At 37.6% G+C, this 17,377-nt stretch overlaps 2 protein-coding genes across 2 annotated transcripts; both read left to right on the top strand.

Annotated features, from left to right (window-relative positions):
• The first annotated feature begins 9,967 nt into the window (after positions 1 to 9,967).
• LOC119079868 lies at positions 9,968 to 14,297 on the top strand. Its single transcript, XM_037187946.1, has 4 exons — positions 9,968 to 9,976; positions 10,442 to 10,444; positions 10,635 to 11,799; positions 13,749 to 14,297. The coding sequence occupies exons 3-4, from the start codon at positions 10,759 to 10,761 to the stop codon at positions 14,295 to 14,297; spliced, it is 1,590 nt and encodes a 529-aa protein (XP_037043841.1). The 5' UTR covers positions 9,968 to 9,976; positions 10,442 to 10,444; positions 10,635 to 10,758.
• Positions 14,294 to 16,311, top strand: LOC119079867 (kinesin light chain-like). The gene is made up of 3 exons (XM_037187945.1): positions 14,294 to 14,488; positions 14,570 to 15,748; positions 16,127 to 16,311. The coding sequence occupies exons 1-3, from the start codon at positions 14,294 to 14,296 to the stop codon at positions 16,184 to 16,186; spliced, it is 1,434 nt and encodes a 477-aa protein (XP_037043840.1). The 3' UTR covers positions 16,187 to 16,311.
• The last annotated feature ends 1,066 nt before the right edge of the window (positions 16,312 to 17,377 follow it).

The raw sequence follows: 17,377 nt of genomic DNA, 5'->3' as shown, positions 1-17,377 counted from the left end.
CTTTTGTTAAAGTTAACGTTTCCGCTCCATAAGTGAGCACTGGAAGGACACAAGTGTCGAAAACTTTGCGTTTCAGACTATTATTCATTTTGCTTTTGAAAATTAGTCTGAGTTTTCCGAACGCTGCCCATGCAAGACCAATCCTACGTCTTATTTCTGCAGTTTGGTTGTCCAGACCTAACTTCAGTTTATGTCCTAGATATACATAGCTGTCGACTCGTTCAATGACAGTGTCACCAATTTTGATTTCTCTATCGTCCCCGATGTTGGTCATGACTTTTGTTTTCGATAAGTTCATCTTGAGGCCAACTTTGCTCGCCTCTTCACTTAACTGTTGTAGCATAAGCTGAGCCTGACCTAGATTCGCTGCTATCGGTACAATGTCATCAGCGAAGCGGAGATTGCTCAGGTACTCTCCATTTATCTTTATTCCCATTTTACTCCAGTTTAACTTCCTAAAAACACTCTGCAGAATCGCCGTGAATAATTTCGGTGAAATGGTGTCACCCTGCCTTACACCTCGGCCAATTCTGAATTTCTCCGTGCTCTTATGAAGTTTTATACATGAAGTAGCATTTTTGTACACATATCGAATTGTGTTGGAGTACCTTGAGTCTACTCTACATTCGTCTAATGCGTCCAATATCGACCATGTTTCCACTGAATCGAAAGCTTTTTCGAAGTCTATGAATAGCAAGACTATGTCGATGTTGTATTCACGACACTTCTCAATAAGCGTTCTCATCACCTGCAAATGGTCGTTTGTGCTGAAACCAGATCTGAAAGCAGCTTGTTCAACAGGTTGGTAGAAGTCGAACTTGTTAGTGTTCCTCTTCGTAATGATTTTCATAAACAACTTGTAGAGTGTTGACAATAGGCTTATGGGTCGGTAATTTTCCAGCTTTGTTATATCTCCTTTTTTATGCAGCAATGTAATTACCGCATTTTCCCAGGCTTCTGGTACTTCTTCCCATTGGAGACATTGATTAAACAAAGCCGTGATTGCCTTTAATAATGAGTCTCCACCTAGTTTAATGGCTTCCACTGGAACACCATCTTCTCCGGGAGACTTTTTGTTTTTCATCTCGGCTACTGCAGCTTTGACTTCATCAACAGTTATGTCGGGCATATCCTCCGATCCCACGTTTCTTATTATTGGTCTATCTTCGGTTTCTTCCGTTGGGCTCTGTCTTGCTGAAGAAAACAAATTCTCATAAAATTCTGTTGCAATGTTTAATATCGCATTTCGATCCGTTTGGATCGTTCCTGTTTTGTCTCGTAATTTGAAGATTTCTTTTTTGGCGTTTGTCATTTTTCTCCGTAGGACTTTCATATTGCAGTTAGCTTCAATTATGTTTTGAGCCAATTGGACATTATATTTATTATATATATAAAAAGTTCGCTCGGAATATATACCTATCTATGAGACACTTTTTATGCTTTAGTGTTTCAGTTTTCATACGATGTCACTATGTGAAACAATGAAATTTGAAGAATGTTTGTGCTGAAATTGTGAATACTTTGTGAATTGTCGTATTTTTCTAACTTATTGCCAATTCGTAAATCAACATTTTATTGGTCAATTTCACTAGTTTTGTTTACCGCTGTTGTCGACGTTAGGTTTCTTTATGTTGTTTGTTAGGTCTCTTGATAGGAGTTAGGGTCGACAACATTATCTTACAATAAAGGTGAAATTGATGGATAAAACTTTGTGGAATTGGCATTAAGACAATACGGTGCTAATTATCAAAGATGTGGAAAAACGTGTGACTGACTGAATTGTTGACTAAAATCGAACCGTGAATAAAATAAGAACAATTCACAGTGCCTCTTACTTTATTTACGCACCAAATGATGAATGATAATAAATAATTAAAAAAAAAATCAGTTGAATTGCTGTGCATAAAAACATCTTTTCAGTACATAAATAATGTAAATTGATTTACGAATATTGCACATACAATTTTCAAGAAAAAACGTGTTCTTGAAAGTGTAGCTATAAGCTGAAAATAATGATAAACGAAAAAGTTGTGAAACGGTAGTACAACTAATAAGTAAGGCTGCGAGCGCACTTACGCCGTTTAGCACTCCGTTTACGAGTGAACAATGGAAGCTCCTCCCACTTTCCATTGTTAAAACGTAAACGGAGAGCTAAACGGTGTAAGTGCGCTCGCAGCTTAAGACGGTATCGAATTTTCAAATGTGATTTATAAGTCCTACGTCGGTCATACAACCGTTTTACAACTTTAACCAATTCGTTGTAAAACTGTCTTACAACCAATTCGTTACTAGAATCTTACAACTTTCGCAACTGGGCAAAAACCGTTGCACAACCGTTATTGCAAAGTTGTAGCAACGTTGCGACAACTAATTAGTTATTTTGGGTTATCTTCAAATAATTTATAACCGCGGTGTAATAACAGTTGCACAACCGAATTTTAACCGTTGAATGCTACTTGGGATCTTAGGACTCCGGAAGATCAATTAATTTTTCAATAGGACTTATATCTGCTGTGCGATAAGACTTTGAAAATTCATTTTTTTTACTGATTTATCTTATCGCCACGGTGCGGTTGAATGAATTTTAACTGAGTATTTCGATGCACTTTTGATATTTTTGGATATTATTAGTCTGCCCGGTGCCCTGAACAAGGTTCCACAAAAATTTTTGATTTTCATCCGTACCATCGGTGGCAGTAAGTCTCAGAATTCGTGAAAAGTATAAAATCTCTCGTTGCATATCGGTCTATGAGTCGAAGTTCCATTCAAAGCAATCGATGTAAGGGGCCATGCATAAATTACGCACGCGGTGGACGTGTAATTTTTGACCCCCCCCCCCCCGTTTCGCACGAGTTTTTCATATAAAAATGTCTAATTTCTGACAAGGTGAGTGCGTAATTTGTGAATGGCTAAACGAATTGTTCCTGTGCAGAATTGCGGGATACTACACTGAATTGATGTTAACATATGTGTTGTTCCCTCTTTATATAACAGGTGGATTACACACAGAAGAATGTACCCCGTAGAGTAGAAGCAGTTCTTATGCGACATAGAAATTACTTTATGAGAATCCTATACGACACATACATACAATGTCGTTTACAAATGTGCCAGTGGAAATAAAAATTAAGAGAAAAATTTCAAAATTTCGTTGTTTTTTCGATCTTTGTCGACCTATTCCGCTATTTAGACACCAGAATCACCTGTAGCATTAAACAATCTTTTACTTCTTTTGATCCAAGTATTTTGAGCCACACCGAATGGTTTCTTTCCGTCGTTTAAGTCGATAACAGATGACTTACATCGAAAGTGGGACTTTTGCAAAGTACCCATCGATATTGTACACAAAGATGACACATACGAGGATCTAGTCTCGTCACTTTTCCATCGGAGTTGGTAGTTCAACTATCAAACAGAGAGAGTTTTTTTTGGCTTCAGAATGTGAAAATTTACAACAAACTTCATTCTTTAAAATTTATGAAGAGTGGGCAGTTTGAACTTGACGCTTAATGATGAGTTTTCGTCGTTCGCTTTACGTTCAAGTAAGTTCAAGTATCGAACGGAGGCAGTAGGAAAAACCGATGAAGATATATAAACTACCGATATCGAGATATCGATGTTCCTAAGTACCGATAAAAATATTCAATAGGACCGATAAGGGTGAAATATAAAACAATATTATCAGTAAATTATCGGCAAGTCTCAATCATTTGAACGATGTGAATTGCAAAATTAATCAGCGGGCATGAAATAGTATTTTATCACATACGCGCGATGTTCGGATGTCAAAATTACTTAACTAGAAGTTTAATTGAAAAATTACACTTCAGGTCTATGTTGTTGTCTCGCTTTCGCTTATGTGATAATATATATTACATTCGACTTTCATCGAAAACACGACTTTTATTCGAATTCGCATATTTAGAAAATGTCAAAATGTTCCCCGCTAACACATAGACAAATTTGTAATCTCTAGGGATTAAATATTGGAAATTGTTCACCTAGAGTTTACAAACTGGAAAGCGCCGTGTATATGATACAAATTGATCATATTGTAGTAGAGATAGCAAACTGAGAGACTTCTCTCTCTTCAAAAACTCAACGCTGTCAAGAATCGTTGAAATTTAAAAAATTGAAATTGAAAATTGAAAAATTGAATCGTTGTCGTGTTGTTGCAATATTTTTGTGTGTTATTGAAGTGATCGACATATTTTGTGTTTGTTTGGTGCTTAGTTTCGGAATAAATTGATAATTTTTGGTGTTTTTCGTGATTTTCGATGAAAGGCGAATGTAAAGGCCATTAAATGACTCGAGTCGAAAAAGGTTTTTAAAAATTCTCGGTGTATGTGTGAGCCTCGAGGGTATTGTAACATTCGAATGCGATTGTGAACCTCGGTAAACCTCGGTTCATGTTACAATACCCTCTCAGCTCACACTATACGATGATTTTTTTGGAATGATAATAAACAGATATTAAAAAAAAACATACACCTCGAATTTTTAAATAGTATGTTGTGTTACAAGTATTGTAATGTTGATTTTTTCAGCACTAGACCCAAGTTTTCCTTACGAGCGGAGCGAGTAAGGAAAATTGGGTCGTGTGCTGAAAAAATCTCATTACAATACGTGTAACACATCATGCTTTGTGCCAACCGAGAATTGAAATAGACAAATGCACAAAAATTCAGAATTTTCATTGTAAACAATCACTCTTCGAATTTGATCGATCACGTTGCTTTGCATTTTTTTAAAACGAATGCTGTAATAACTCATACGAATTTCATTTCAACACTGATTTGAGTGTTGTAATAAGCCATGAAAACGGGTGTTGTAATTTTGGACATTTCAATCTAGTTATCGATATTGAAATCCGTCGTATTTCAATTCTCGGTGGCACAAAACCGTTTTTCGTCTCTTGTAATTTAAAATACTATTGTATGAAAACTTTTTCCAAATTTTTTCACAGTGCTCGTTTTTGACGAAAGTAGAACAATCAAGATGAGAAAAATTAAATTTACATGCTACATGCGTCAAAAACCGTACTTTTCATGTTTTAAGCACTTCTTTCGACGCCCTCAGCATGTAAAATCCATTACATAGCTCGGAATAAAAATGAAAAGTCTCGTTTTCGTGTGTTTATTGACCTCGGCTTCGCCTCGGATCAACAAAATTCACACGAAAACTCTACTTTTCATATTTTTATCCCTAGTAATGTAATAGTATGTTGTGTTACAAGTATTGTAATGTTGATTTTGTCAGCACTAGACCCAAGTTTTCCTTACGAGCGGAGCGAGTAAGGAAAATTGGGTCGTGTGCTGAAAAAATCTCATTACAATACGTGTAACACATCATGCTTTGTGCCAACCGAGAATTGAAATAGACAAATGCACAAAAATTCAGAATTTTCATTGTAAACAATCACTCTTCGAATTTGATCGATCACGTTGCTTTGCATTTTTTTAAAACGAATGCTGTAATAACTCATACGAATTTCATTTCAACACTGGTTTGAGTGTTGTAATAAGCCATGAAAACGGGTGTTGTAATTTTGGACATTTCAATCTAGTTATCGATATTGAAATCCGTCGTATTTCAATTCTCGGTGGCACAATATTATTTTGTGCCACCGAGAATTGAAATACGACTCTTTTCAGCACTCATTTTAGTGTTGTAAAGTGACTTATTTCAGCACCCGTTTGATGTGATATTACAACACTCAAAGCAGTGTTTATATGGAATTTGTATGAGTTGTTACAGCATTCGTTTGAGAAAATGCAAAGCAATGTGATCGATCAAATTTGAAGAGTGATTGTTTACAATGAAAATTATGATTTTTTGTGCTCTTGTCTATTTCAATTCTCGGTTGGCACAAATCATGATGTGTTACACGTATTGTAATGAGATTTTTTCAGCACACGACCCATTTTCCTTACTCGCTCCGCTCGTAAGGAAAACTTGGGTCTAGTGCTGAAAAAATCAACATTACAATACCTGTAACACAACATACTATTACATGACTAGGGATAAAAATATGAAAAGTAGAGTTTTCGTGTGAATTTTGTTGATCCGAGGCGAAGCAGAGGTCAATAAACACACGAAAACGAGTTTTTTCACTTTTTTCCCGAGTTATGTAATGGATTTTACATGCTGAAAATAGTATTACGAGGCAGCTCGCTCACTTAAATTAACTGGACTTTTATATACAACTTTTGACATACCAGTTGAATAACTTTCTCTATTTTTCCGGTCTTTTAACTATGATAGTGAACAGTGTTAACTATTTGCCGATGCAACTCTTTTGAGTGGTTAGGCCCTCGTTTCAGGTCAAACCCAAAATATGTTCCGATGCTTGCTAAAGGGTTGTAAACGAATTCGTTACACAATGTAGTCTGGCAGGAAGACTCGGGAAAGTGTAATAAAGAACATTTTAAAAGATGGAAAACAATGGCTCCTCATTCTTCTTCTTCTTCTTCTTTTTCAGCCTGTTTCTATCCACTGCTGGATGTAGGCCTCTCCAACTTCTTTCCATTTCGTACGATCCATTGCCATTTGCTGCCAGTTTGTACCTGCAATATTCTTAATTCCGTTTGTCCATCTCTCTGGTGGTCTACCTATAGCTCGTCTTTTATATGGTCGCCAGTTCATGATCTTTTTGGTCCAACGTTCGTCTGTCCTTCTTGCAATATGTCCCGCCTAGCTCCATTTCAGAGATGCTCCGTTTTAGATTGTGTAACTGTAACGAATGTACCATTAAATTTTTGGTTATGATCATAACGTTACATGTGATACGTTTTTCTAACGTTACGTCGATGTACCAAAAAATAACGTTAAAAATAACGTTATGCCGGAACCCTGAATAAAAGGAAAAGTCCAAGAGGAAAAACAGTTTAGTTGATCGTTGACCGCGGAATAACTAACTCGAAATCTCATAGAAAATTAAGGTTTAAATTCGAAAATAAAAATTTGTAACCGAAGAACTAGAGAAAATTTTTGGAAATACAATTTCGTTAAACTGTGGAAACGGGAAGGCTAAGGAAAAATTTAATGTAACAATATTGAAATAAAAGTGTAATAAAAAGTCAAGGAATTTGGTAAAAAGAAAATTGAAAGGAAGTTTATAATCAATTCGGGAGTTTTTACAAGGACCAGCTGAATAGTGCTAAAGCGAGGAAGTCATCACCCGCCAGCCCGTCTTTACATTCGACGCCGTCTATCCATCGCATTTTAGGGCGTCCTACTCCTCTTCGCCTTTCTGGATCATTTCGGAATAACATTGAGGGGGCTCTGTTCCTGTCCATGCGTGCTACATGTCCTGCCCACCTCAACCGTTGGACTTTCACCACAGCCACAATATCCGACTCGCCAAAATCACATTTCAATGCAAAGTTGTATCGTCGCTGCCACCTTTCGCCTTCACGCATCGCTCCGAAAATAGTACGAAGGACCTTACACTCGAACGTTAGGAGCAACTGTTCATCACTTCTCTTCACCGCCCAAGATCCATAGATCAGAACTGGACGAATGAGCGTTTTGTAAACTTGGCACTTCGTTTTCTTCGATATCAACTTCGAGCGTAAATGTTTGATAAGACCGTAATAGCATCTGCTTGCCGCCATGATTCGTCTTTGGATCTCAGGTGTATTATCGCCATCCGAACGAATCAGCGCTCCAAGGTAGACGAATTCATCGACTACCTCGAGGTTGTACTCTCCAATGCTTATCACGTCCCCTTGTTGATTTGAAACCGTTTTGGGCTCAGTCTTCATGTACTTAGTTTTCGATTCGTTGATCATCAACGCTTGGATTTTCAGATTTGTGAAAGTGTCTACCGCTGCTGCATGTGTACGACTGGCGAGATCCAAGTCATCTCCAAAGCCGAGAACTTGAACTGATCCTTTCACCAGTGTTTTGTTGGTTTGGATACCAGCACGTCTCATTGCGATTTCCAAAGCCAAATTGAAGAGCAGGCAAGATAGTGCGTCGCCCAGTTTCAGCCCTTCCCATACAGCAAAAACGTCAGACAAGTCATTTTGCACCTTGACACGACATCTGGTGCCCTCCAATGTCGCTTTCACAAGACGAATCAGTTTTGTTTCGAAGCCCAGCTCCTTCATCGCAACATACAACTCTCTACGCTTGGTCCTATCGTAGGCTTGCTTGAAGTCGATGAAAAGATGGTACGTCCGGACTTGAAATTCCCTGCCTTTTGGCAGAATCAGACGAAGGTTGAATATTTGGTCAGTTGTTGAGCGATCTCGTCTGAATCCGCCTTGATAATCTCTAATGACCGCCTCAGCCCGTGGATTTAGTCTAACGAATAGCACTCGAGCAAAAACCTTGTACGCCGTGCTAAGCAAAGCAATACCACGGTAGTTTTCGCAAATCATCCTGTCACCTTTCATGTGCAGAGGTAAAATGGCACCCTCTAACCACTGATCCGGTAACGATTCGTTGTTCCATATACGCTCGACTAATTCATAAATCATCTTTGCCAATTCCTCACCACCCATTTTCAGCAGTTCCGCTGGTATATTATCCGGACCTGAATCTTTGTTGTTTTTGAGTGAGGAGATTGCTGCTGAGACTTCCTCCAATGTTGGTGCTGACACGATACGACCGTCGTCGTTGAGAAAAGAATCATCGGTAGCATTGCGGCCTTCAACATCCCCATTTAACAGAGCTTTGAAATGTTCCTTGAATCGTTCCAGAACATCATGTTTTGCTGTAAGCAATGTGCTGTCGACTGTTCTGCAGATAGTCATTCGAGAGTTGAAGCCTCTTCTTTGGTTGTTGATTCGTTTATAGAACTTCCGTGATTCGTTTGCACTACATAATCTTTCCAACTGAAGAAGCGTCCTTTCTTCTAGTTCCTTTTTCTTGCGCCGGTGCAAGCGCTTTTCTTCCCTCCTCAGATCTTTGTAGCGCTGATCCGCTTTGGAGGTGTGCGCCGCCAAGTTCAACCGGCGCACCGCCGGCTGGAGATACTTAACCGAGCGCCGCCGCCGGTACATAAAAATGACAGCAGCCTTATTGAACAGAATTTCGTTTTTATTCCTGTGGCCGTTGAAACGATGTAACGACGAAACGATGAAACGATTTCGATAATGGGCACTTTGCCCCACGGAAAGAAGTTAGATGAAATTTACCAATTTTTTTCAACCAATACAAAACAATTAGTGATATAGATCATTTTTAAGGCCGTTTGAAATTACCGTATCTTAAAGATGATCTATTGTTGCTTTTGTAATTCGTTCCGTATGAGCTTGCATTTTCCTTTGCTGTGTGTATGTTAGTCGGTAAGAAGGAATGATGATGGTCGTTCAATATTGAAGATTTGAAATCTTCGGGAATTGGTAGTTTATCGAGACCGAAACGTTTCTCAGCTTCGTTGTTTCTCACTAGCTAAAGTACATCTACACCGCAATGTTGTATGTAATCGCTTGAGTTGAACGATTGGATGCATGCTTCCCACGTGGCTTTGAAGAGTCTTAAACCTTTGACTTTCTTAGTTAAATACATCATGGCGTCGGGTGTTGAATTTGGAATTTGCAGAATTTCCTTCAGTGCACTTTTCAATATCGACGTATAACTTGCGTAATCTTCATAACCAGATTGTTGTATTTTTGCTGATGATAAACATTTATCGTTTGCGTCACAAACCAAAAGACATTATCTTATCAAATACTGAGAATTGAATTTTCAATTTAAGGCATGTTTAAGGCAAATGATACCACAGTCATTGACAGATCTCACTTTAACAAGTTTTGTACCACTTTAACAATATGATACCAAATAGTGAGACTGACGAGACAGGCTCCGGCCAAAGTTATCTTCAAAGTAAAAGTACAGTGAAATTTGAGACAAATGATTTCAAAGGTCATCGAGGAACAGTGAACCAAATGGATCAAGCTAGTGACATTACAAACAATTCTGCATATGTGGGTAGAGACATCAATGTAACCTATTTACCAGCCAAGTGAGTCTGTTTATATTCTATAAAGTCAAAATCGATGGCTTGTTTTTTCGATTGTTTTCTGATGTTTTTAATGGTCGTGGTTTTTATCATATTTAAGGATAACATTTTGCTTACTGTGTCATATTTCAGTCACTTAACTGACGAAAGAATTGATCGATTTCGCTTCTAGTTTTAGTACAATTTACGATAAATGTCCATTGTCGACTTACAACAGTGATCCACATTTTTAAACTCTGGTTTTGTTCTAAATTACAGTTAATTCTCCATATTTTTCCCACTTCTATCATTTCACTTTACTTTCTTTATGGAAAAATAAGAAAAGTATACGAGAAATAGAGAAGCTACTGGCATTTAAGTAAACCTACAAAATGGGAAAAATAAAATGGGAGAGTGTATGAGTACATGTTTCGGACGATGTACGATTTACAGCTGCCAAATATAGTACTATTTTGTATGATTTTTTAGTGTGTTACAGTTGTGTCACACACTGTCAAGTTTCAGTACCCCATTCAGAAACTCATGCTTGACGTGCGCTGATGCAATGCAAGTTTGTTTTTACGGAACAGTTTAGTTTATTGCCAGTGTTGTTTCCGTAAAAACTCTTTGACTTAGTCACACAATTCTACAGCAGAAAATTAAAAACAAAAATCTTTTTCAGACCTTCAACGAGCGAGCTACGTTCAATCCATTTTCAATATCGACTTTCGGTTGACGATTTCATTGGACGTCAGAAGGATTTAAGTTTTTTGAAAGAAAAACTTTGCATTGAAAATCCACGCGTAATGGTCGTGTCTGGACTGGGCGGAATTGGAAAGACACAACTCGTCAAGCAATTTATCAAGGAGAACAAAGAGTTTTATCGCAACGTCGTTTGGATCAACTCACAAAGCAGGGAATCAATTGAGAAAGAGTTTAAAACACTAGCAGAATCCGAACTGGATTTATCACTAAACGTTGATGGCAAAGAAAGAGTTTTTCGTAACATAATTCACATGATATTCAACCGACTTTCCACCTCGAAAACTATCATTGTTTTCGACAATGTCGACAAAGCCGACACCGCTAAAATAGTACGCGACATTGTTGCAGTTCATGTGAAACCTCACATTCTCATCACGTCTCGCTTTCAAGAGTTCGGTGAGTCAGTGAATTACATAAAATTGGAAGTATTCAGCTCTGAGGTGGCTCTCAAATATATTTCGACAAAAGTATGCAAAGAAACACTGGAAGATAAAATGACATTGGCGGCCACTTTAAAGAACTTACCATTGGCTCTGCGACAAGTAACGGCTCACATAAAATATCATCAGAAACAAGACGGAAATTACAAACTTTGCAACTACATCGCCGATTTCAACAAATACCGAAAGAAAATGCTAAGCTCCGTTCACTTCCAGAACGATATCTTCCATGAATACAAAGAGACAACGTTGACAACGTGGCAAATTACGATGAATGCTATAAGGGAATGTGAACCGGACGGAGAACTTGCGCTTCGAATTCTTCATATCATGGCCTATTTCCACAACCCACAAATTATGCGAGAAATCTTCTTCAATCTGGACGGCTTATCCGATGAGCCGGAACTGAATAAGCGACAAGTGATGTCTGCAGTACGGCTCATTATAAACTACTCGATGGTAGACGACTATGAAAACCAAAGCGTCTTGGGCATTCATAAATTAGTTCAGGAAGTAATTCAAATTCAACTGTCAAATGAACAACGATCAGAATCAACACTAAGAGACGGACTCCGGCTGATTTCGCAAATGGAAGAAAACAAAAAATTGGAACTTTGCCTACAGCATGGGATATCAGTTTACCAATTGTCGTGGAACCAACAAGTACAGAACACCGAGCGGAAAATGACGTAACAAATCAAAGAATGACTTTGCAATTTTTTATAAGTTTTATTTCACTTGATTACTTTCACAAAATTCTACCAAGTTATTTTAAAATTAGGTTTAATAGATAGACTGGCGTGAACTACACACTGTGCGATTCGACAATCAACTTCCCCGAAGCATGATCGAAACCCTTGCTTTATTGTAAAATTTAACATTGCAAGCATACAGTTCCATAAGAGCCAATGTAAATCTTCATTCATGATCGCTAATGGATTTTTTATTACATTGCTCTTATGGTAAAATTCTAATTCACACGCACAAAAGGGACACGTGCATTCAAAATCTTCCTATTTGGTTAACTAGTAGTTAATGCATTTCAACAAAGGCTCTATACCAGGCAAAACTTGACCGATTTTTAAACGTCGGATTCGGTTTTTACATCCGCCGCTTATACAATGACAACAAATGATGAGGGTGACATGGATTTTTAATGTGCGCGAAATTTTTGAAAACGCAAATGATTTTTGTAGACATTTTTTTTATTTTTTAAGGTATTTCAGGGTTTAGGTATTGAGGGTGATATATATTTGATCTTTCATCGATGTTTTACTTGTTTTGTGTGAAGTACCTTGTACATTTAGTTTCAAACTTCACACAAGTTGGTCTTGCAATAAAATATAATCCAAACAAAAATCTCTTCGAGAAAAGTGTGACGCAGTCTTTGAAATACAATTTCTAAAATGAATGATATCGCTAGAGTTGACGCTTTCAGCTTCGTTACGTAAAATTAAATTTTACACCCAATTAGTTCAAACAAGCTGGCTTAGGTCTTCTCATCATCTGCCAAATAATTTTTACAAAAAAAAATTAAGACTGGAAACAACCAAAATTTTACCAAAAAAATCTGCGTTGCAAAGTGGCAGATGTTCAGAAACAGACCAGCAAGAAAATTTATCTGCCACATGCGACGCAGATTTTTTTGGTAAAATTTTGGTTGTTTTCAGTCTAAATTTTTTTTCAATAGGTTTCAATACAGCTAAGCTACAGCCGAAAACGCGTTCCCGACCCTCGAAAACCACACTCAGAAACCACTTCGAGGCCAATAAAACAAAATTCTGGTTTTTCCTGGGGTAATGGCGTATCACAATTTCATTTTTATGCCCACCCTGAGGTTCCTGCAAAATTTCATGGAGATTGGCTGACTAGTTTCCGAGATCGTCCGTCGATAGATAGATAGACAGATAGAAACATACAGAGTAAGTTGAAAGATTTTGATTGTTTGGGAAAAGTCAATTTGGTGTAATTTCTATGAAAAGTGCCAATTTCGAAACGATGTATCTCCGGTAATTTTAAAGCTACATAGTCGAGTGATAGCTCGCGAATAAGATAGAATAGGATTTGTGGTGATACAGGCCAAAGGAAAGAAACTTAAATTCTCGCCTATATATAGTTGCCGCGTCTTCGTTCTTTTTTTGGAAGTTAGACTGCGTCAAGTCCTCCGCTATCGCTCCGGACATGATATATTTTTCTGATCGTAAATTATCTCGAAAAACTTGTCAGAATCCTTTTAATAAAGTGATTCCTTCAAAATTCACTTGACAATTCTCTGATCGTAAATTAATATACATATTTGTTATATTTGAACTGTTTTACCCAAAAGATTATGTGGATGTTTATTAGATCGTAGAGCTATGTTAATTGATCGTAAATTAACTGAAATATTTGTCAGACCTTTTTCTATATAGGTCCTTTTATGCATTTTATAGTTCACCAAAAACGTTAGCTAATTTTGAATTTATACATTTTCAAGTTCACCCCTATTTATTAGGCTTTAACCGGTATAAGTTCGCCTTTATGTATGCTTGCTTTAATATTCGATCGAACCCGGGTGGAAATAATATCATTTCGTAGTGTGGCACACTACACGATCGGCACTAAGATTCAGTGAACTCGTTATCGAATTCGATACGTTCGCTCCGATGATTTTACGAAAATTACAAAAATCGGGAAACTACCTGCAAGCCTTCAGCTTTGGAGCTGAAATCAATGAACCATTTACAGCGATACTAGGGAAGAATCATCAAAGCACGTTACTGCTTCAGCATGGAATTGCTAGTTCGTACATGAATTTGGGCAAACATTCGCAAGCGCTTCAACTGTTCGAAGAGGTTTTAGAACAGCGGAAAATAGTTTTGGGGGAAGATCATCCCGATACACTCACTACCCAGTCTAATATCGCTTCTTCGTACAACAATTTGGGCAAATATTCGGAAGCGCTTCAACTGTACGACGAGGTTTTAGAAAAGCAGAAAGTCGTTTTGGGAGAAGATCATCCATATATACTTACTACCAAGAATAACATCGCTGTTTCGTACAACAATTTGGACAAATATTCGCAAGGACTTCAACTTTACGAAGAGAAACGGAGAAAATCGTTTTGGGGGAAAATCATCCCAGTACACTTATTACCATGAGTAATATCGCTTCTTCGTACAACAAATTGGGCAAACATTCGCAAGCGCTTCAACTGTACGAAGAGGTTTTAGAAAACCAGAAAATCGTTTTGGGGGAAGATCATCCCGAAACACTTAGTGCCAAGCACAATATCAGTCATTCGTACAACAATTTGGGCAAATATTCGCAAGCGCTTCAACTGTACGAAGAGGTTTTAGAAAAGCGGAAAATCGGTTTGGGGGAAAATCATCCCGATACACTTACTACCAAGTCTAATATCGCTTATTCGTAGAACAATTTGGGCAAACATTCGCAAGCGCTTCAACTGTTCGAAGAGGTTTTAGAACAGCGGAAAATAGTTTTGGGGGAAAATCATCCCAGTACACTTATTACCATGAGTAATATCGCTTCTTCGTACAACAAATTGGGCAAACATTCGGAAGCACTTCAACTGTACGACGAAGTTTTAGAAAAGCAGAAAGTCGTTTTGGGAGAAGATCATCCATATATACTTACTACCAAGAATAACATCGCTGTATCGTACAACAATTTGGACAAATATTCGCAAGGACTTCAACTTTACGAAGAGGTTTTAGAAACGGAGAAAATCGTTTTGGGGGAAAATCATCCCAGTACACTTATTACCATGAGTAATATCGCTTCTTCGTACAACAAATTGGGCAAACATTCGCAAGCGCTTCAACTGTACGAAGAGGTTTTAGAAAAGCAGAAAATCGTTTTGGGGGAAGATCATCCCGAAACACTTAGTGCCAAGCACAATATCAGTCATTCGTACAACAATTTGGGCAAATATTCGCAAGCCCTTCAACTGTACGAAGAGGTTTTAGAAAAGCGGAAAATCGTTTTGGGGGAAAATCATCCCAGTACACTTATTACCATGAGTAATATCGCTTCTTCGTACAACAAATTGGGCAAACATTCGGAAGCACTTCAACTGTACGACGAAGTTTTAGAAAAGCAGAAAGTCGTTTTGGGAGAAGATCATCCATATATACTTACTACCAAGAATAACATCGCTGTTTCGTACAACAATTTGGACAAATATTCGCAAGGACTTCAACTTTACGAAGAGGTTTTAGAAACGGAGAAAATCGTTTTGGGGGAAAATCATCCCAGTACACTTATTACCATGAGTAATATCGCTTCTTCGTACAACAAATTGGGCAAACATTCGCAAGCGCTTCAACTGTACGAAGAGGTTTTAGAAAAGCAGAAAATCGTTTTGGGGGAAGATCATCCCGAAACACTTAGTGCCAAGCACAATATCAGTCATTCGTACAACAATTTGGGCAAATATTCGCAAGCCCTTCAACTGTACGAAGAGGTTTTAGAAAAGCGGAAAATCGTTTTGGGGGAAAATCATCCCGATACACTTATTACCATGAGTAATATCGCTTCTTCGTACAACAATTTGGGCAAACATTCGCAAGCGCTTCAACTGTACGAAGAGGTTTTAGAAACGGAGAAAATCGTTTTGGGGGAAAATCATCCCAGTACACTTATTACCATGAGTAATATCGCTTCTTCGTACAACAAATTGGGCAAACATTCGGAAGCACTTCAACTGTACGACGAAGTTTTAGAAAAGCAGAAAGTCGTTTTGGGAGAAGATCATCCATATATACTTACTACCAAGAATAACATCGCTGTATCGTACAACAATTTGGACAAATATTCGCAAGTGCTTCAACTTTACGAAGAGGTTTTAGAAACGGAAAAAATCGTTTTGGGGGAAAATCATCCCAGTACACTTATTACCATGAGTAATATCGCTTCTTCGTTCAACAAATTGGGCAAATATTCGCAAGCGCTTCAACTGTACGAAGAGGTTTTAGAAAAGCAGAAAATCGTTTTGGGGGAAGATCATCCCGAAACACTTAGTACCTAGCACAATATCAGTCATTCGTACAACAATTTGGGCAAATATTCGTAAGCGCTTCAACTGTACGAAGAGGTTTTAGAAAAGCGGAAAATCGTTTTGGGGGAAAATCATCCCGATACACTTCGTACCAAGTGTAATATCTCTTCTTCGAAACCGGCAAATTTTTTTTTTGCTGTAATGTGACCTTATGTAACGTAATGTAGACAGCATGAAAAGTTTCCATTGGGAATCTTATGAATTTATATCAAAGTTTTTGTCGAAGTTATTTTAGTGAGCGCCTCGTGTTGCATTCGTATATTTTATAGAGACATGACAAGTATTCAACATAATCGTGAAAATTTAATGGTCGTAAGAGTTTCAAGTCGGCTTAAATCCAATTTAAATAAAATAGAGAAAGGCAGGAATTTTACCGAATCTTAAATAAAATCACAAATTCACACCTCAGTGTTTCTGGACCCTTCCATAAAGTGCAGCTAAAACTTTTACATTGTGAGATGGTCGTCCTACTTTAAATTGTTTATTTTTAAAGATATAATCATTTCTATTCTAAAGACTGAGAACAATTCGTTATTTAGCTTATAGTGAGTGGGTGTTCAATAAAAGTTGTATTCTCGACACTAAAGCGTCAAATATAATTTTTCTTATTTCTCTCTCGATAGTTCCTCAAAATAGGCTTTCCGCTTGGCTATTCCTGGACTGGACTGTGGAGAATGGCTGGAGTTGAGATATTGTCAATTTATCGATCCAAAAACGAACACAAACTAGCCGTCAGAACAGTTGGAGTGTTTGTGTTAGCTCAAGTGCGGCATGCTCAATTTTACTGATAGCATTCAGCTTTAAAAATGGCCTCATTATTATAATCTTGTATACTTTCTGTCCATTCTATTCGGCTTTCAGATATCTGATGAAATTTTCTCGATTTGTGTGCAAAAACACTCAGGGCCGAGTAGCTGACTAATAATATCTAAAATTATCAAAAACGCAACCAAATGATCAATTAAGCTCCATTCAACAGCACCGTGATTTTCTCATCGAATGAGTGTTATGTTTTTCCAGACAACTCCTCGTAATACCATCAATTTGCCCGTACGAAGTACCTCTCAAATAAAACCAACAATTTACGACATTATTTTAGAAACCCAAAATGTTTTGCCAACTTCCATTGGGTATTCAATTACCTCTCAAATAAAACAAAAA

Source organism: Bradysia coprophila, unplaced genomic scaffold (assembly GCF_014529535.1).
Source record: "Bradysia coprophila strain Holo2 unplaced genomic scaffold, BU_Bcop_v1 contig_348, whole genome shotgun sequence".
NCBI lineage: Eukaryota > Metazoa > Arthropoda > Insecta > Diptera > Sciaridae > Bradysia > Bradysia coprophila.
Note: the sequence above shows the minus strand (reverse complement) of the source record. Positions and strands in the feature narration are given on the sequence as shown.